This window comes from Carcharodon carcharias, chromosome 2, assembly GCF_017639515.1.
Source record: "Carcharodon carcharias isolate sCarCar2 chromosome 2, sCarCar2.pri, whole genome shotgun sequence".
Lineage (NCBI taxonomy): Eukaryota > Metazoa > Chordata > Chondrichthyes > Lamniformes > Lamnidae > Carcharodon > Carcharodon carcharias.
In genome coordinates this window covers 215,254,817-215,258,830 of record NC_054468.1, presented here as the reverse complement: position 1 = coordinate 215,258,830, position 4,014 = coordinate 215,254,817, and the positions used below count along the sequence as shown (strand labels likewise).

General features: G+C 43.6%; 1 protein-coding gene across 1 annotated transcript; it reads left to right on the top strand.

The window, feature by feature from the left end:
- Positions 1–1,441: 1,441 nt before the first annotated feature.
- On the top strand, positions 1,442–2,554 carry LOC121275316 (forkhead box protein G1-like). The gene has a single exon (XM_041182793.1). The coding sequence runs from the start codon at positions 1,442–1,444 to the stop codon at positions 2,552–2,554; it is 1,113 nt and encodes a 370-aa protein (XP_041038727.1).
- Positions 2,555–4,014: the final 1,460 nt, after the last annotated feature.

The following is a 4,014-nucleotide window of genomic DNA, read 5'->3' as shown; positions in this document are numbered from 1 at the left end:
CGTCTCTCTGTCTAACCTTGTGGAATTTATTTGTGATTTAAATATGTAAGGCTATCGAAATTAATGCTCCTTATTTTCCCTCATAAACGAGCTTTCTCGTTTGCTACTTTAATCACATTTTAGTTATTTTAATATCACAAGAGCAAACAAACTCGTACCACCTTGTCATTGCACAGAACTCATGCTCCTCACTCTCAGCTTTGCAGTTTATTGAGTTTAATCTTCTGGGATCTTTTGCTTAAGTGACTGAAGCGCAAACTGTTTGTTTCCACCAGTTTCTTCCGCTTGTCCGTCGCAAAAGAGCGAACGTTCTTTCCTTGGTAAGGACTTTCACTGATCCCACTCCTTAATCACATGCTCACAATACTTACAGTGACACCGGACGAATTGCTACTACTATCTACTGTTTCCGTGGGTTTCGGAAATGAACATCGACTTTCCAAAAAACAAAGACACAAACTCTTGCATCAATAACAGGTTGTAGACAAAACCAGCAGCACTGACCCACCACTGACCGTTTCTAATGAGCGTCCGAACCGCCACTTCCTCTTCCCAATTAGCACTTAACAAAGAGCGCTCTTAAATATTTTTCCCTAGCGCTCCTCTGCCGTGTTTTGGTTCACTGACCTCTCCTCGACTAATTGTTGGGTCTGTTAACGCACACGTTAACAGCGCGGCACTAACAATAAGCAGATGACTTTTTGGGATCATTGACCTGAAGATGAAGACTTTCCGCTTCTAGTAATTAAAAGGGAATACAAACAGTTAAACTGTGGCCGAGAAACTGCAATGAATGTATCAACTTGACTATTGCTATCCGCGAAATGTCTCCAACAGAAAAAAAAATCACGAAAGATGTAATAGACAAAAAAATGACAGTTTATCTGATTTAAACAGGTTTGTCCAACTCTTATTTGGGCTAATATACAGTGTCAATGTCCAGCAGTCGCCGATGTTTCACCCCAGTCAAAATTAGAACAGAGTAAAAGAACAAACGTTGAATAAATGAGATAAGAGCCTAGTGAATGGTAATCGATCCATTACCTGCATGGACCGGTATCCTCTTTCCGTCCCTAATCCACTTTACAGACTGTGTTGGTCACTTTCAAATCAATTTCAGAGCCCAAATAGATACACAACATCTTTAAGCTGATTGGCTCGAAAGAGGCGGGTTAAAGCATCCTCTATTCAAACCTGATTGGACATCCTTCAGAAAAAATGTTGAAAGTAACTTATTGATGGAGGCGTTCCTTTTGGTCTCCACCCCCCCCCCCCCCCAAGTTAATTACCTGTTTTGATGCAGGTTGTCCCGCTCTGTTCCTCATCAAGTATCTTCCTGTCTGCAACGTCCCGATTGCTTCGCCGCACTCCCTTTGACCTTTTTTAAAATACATTATTTGAACAAGGAAGGGAGGCGAGGATTAAAAAAAAGGAGCGCGTGATGTTAAGCATGGGAGATCAGAAGCAGCCGAAGATGGTTCCCAAGTCCACCTCTTTTAGTATCAAGAGCCTGCTGCTCCCCGAAGCTGTCCAACAAAGTGACAATCAGAACAGAACCGGGCTCCAGAGCAACAAAAACGGTGACCCTGAGAACGGGACTATCAAGTCTGACTTTAAATATCAGGACAACCCGGAGACACAGGTCTCTGCAGAGGAGGACGATCCCAAAAAGGATGATAAGAAACACGGCAAATACGACAAGCCGCCTTTTAGTTATAACGCCCTGATCATGATGGCTATCCGGCAGAGCCCCGAGAAGAGGCTGACTCTCAATGGGATCTATGAGTTCATCATGAAGAATTTCCCTTACTACAGGGAGAATAAGCAGGGCTGGCAGAACTCGATTAGACATAACCTCAGCCTCAATAAGTGTTTCGTTAAAGTGCCCCGGCACTACGACGACCCCGGGAAAGGGAATTATTGGATGTTGGACCCGTCGAGCGACGACGTGTTTATCGGCGGGACGACGGGGAAATTGCGGCGCAGATCGGCCACGTCAAGGGGAAAACTAGCCTTCAAACGAGGGCTCCGTCTTTCGCCGTCAGGACTGGGGTTAATGGACCGGGGCAACCCCTTATATTGGCCCCTCTCTCCGTTTCTGTCCTTGCACCATCCTCATAACAGTCTCAACTACAGCAGCGCTGCCTCGAGTTTTTTGAACCAAGCTCCCACGTACAGCTCCTTGCTTTCCGGCTGTGGATCTGGGGTTGATCAGATGGCCAGCGGGGACCTCTCTCACCCGTTGTTAAGGGGATCCGTACAGTGCGGTTTGACCAACGGATACACGGTAAACCCTTGTTCTGTCAGCTTGCTGTCAGGACAGGCTGGCTACTTTTTCCCGTCTCTACATCACTCGCAGTCAGTGCAGCACCAGAACGGAACGGGGATGGGGAACCCAGGGGCCCCTTCCAGCTCTCCTCCGGCAGCCTCATCTCTCATCACCGAGACCCTCCGACCGTCTCTGTCCACTTTCCCGTCCGGACTCGCCGCTGGATTCACTAGCTACCTGTCACAGCAGAACGGAGGGGCTTCTAGCAATTCGTTTTTGCACTGATCTAGGCCCAGGACGTGACAGTAGGTAGCAAACAATGCTATGCAAAACTACAGCTGCACCTTAACTTCAGGAAATCTGTGCTGATATATCTGCTAGATTATATCTGGTTGTAATCGAAAATTGACTCGTATATGCTGTGGGGAAAAAAATCATTTAAAAAGTCTCAAGGCTGTAGTTTCATCCTGTAATAATATATTGTCGAAGGTACATTGCACACGTGCTACTGCAACAGCGAAAAATACTCCTGCCTTCTTTTTATAGTTTAATTGGAAAGGGAGAGAAAAAAAAACAATGCAACCAGTTTGCTTTGCAATATTAACGCGGCACAAAGGGAAAATGTTACCTTTTGTCTGAAACCCGGACTTCTCTTTAACCGAAGGTAACACTATTGCATAATCCAAAATACTATCGAAACGTCTGGAGTAAGTTTGTTTTTTTTTGCTTTTGTGTGTTCAACACTATTTATTATTTATAAAAATGTACATAAATGTATTTATAATTTAATAAGTTAAACAGTAATGTTTCCTCAGCATTGTAGGTTATTTAATTCTCTTGTGCTAATTACCTTGGAAGTAGTAGTAAATGTGGTGACTATTATTTGTGTCCCTCTCTGAAATGGTTGCACCATTCGTTTTATTACTCTCTATAAAAGCGCCTTAATAAACACAGACAAGCAGGGTTTCTATAAAACTTGGACCGCTGTGAAATATTTATTTCTTCTTCGAATTATCATAGCCTTAAATTGCCGAAACCTTGTTTACATTGCTCAGGATCTCCCCCCCCCCCCCCCCCCCCCCCAGTTATTTCAACAGGAACAGATAAATATTATTACAAATCTCACTTGTACTTCATTTTTGGTGTGCGTGTGTATGTTTGTGTGTGTATGTGGGCGCGTTGCAATATCTTTAACACATTTAAACGGCGCTTTCAGATTTGAAAAAATAAACAGGAAAACAATATGTTTTTGCGGAGCTCTGGCGCCTGTTGAGGATTCCCTCGAATAAGCCCGGCTTGATATTTTCAAAGGGCAGTAATCTATTTCCGGAACTGGAGTATTTGTGTTTTTTTTTGCGATGGAAAGCATCGGAGATAAGATGGTTTATGAAAGCGATGCCTGTGGTGATCTTGTTGGAAGCGTGAAACTCCATATAATTAAAATTAGTGCCAAGACCGGGATGGCGGAATCCCTCGGTCAGAGTGTCTGTAATACTGTACATATTTGCTCAGAGAATCACGTGTCAACATCCCTACATTAGACGGAAGATGCATTTCGGTTGTAATATGGCCCAATGTTCATACCGAATGCGATTTGCCTTGCCGTTTTTTCTTCATTTTCGTAATTACCAATTTAGTCAAACTGAAATCCGAGATCCAGCGATATAAATGAATGGAAGCCGTTTGATTAATTTGAAACTCTGATCGAGCTCTCAACAGCCAGTAATACAAACGCAAATCGAGCT

Coding starts and splice junctions, on each gene's coding strand:
- LOC121275316 (XM_041182793.1), top strand. CDS start 1,442: ATGTTAAGCATGGGAGATCAGAAGCAGCCGAAGATGGTTCCCAAGTCC.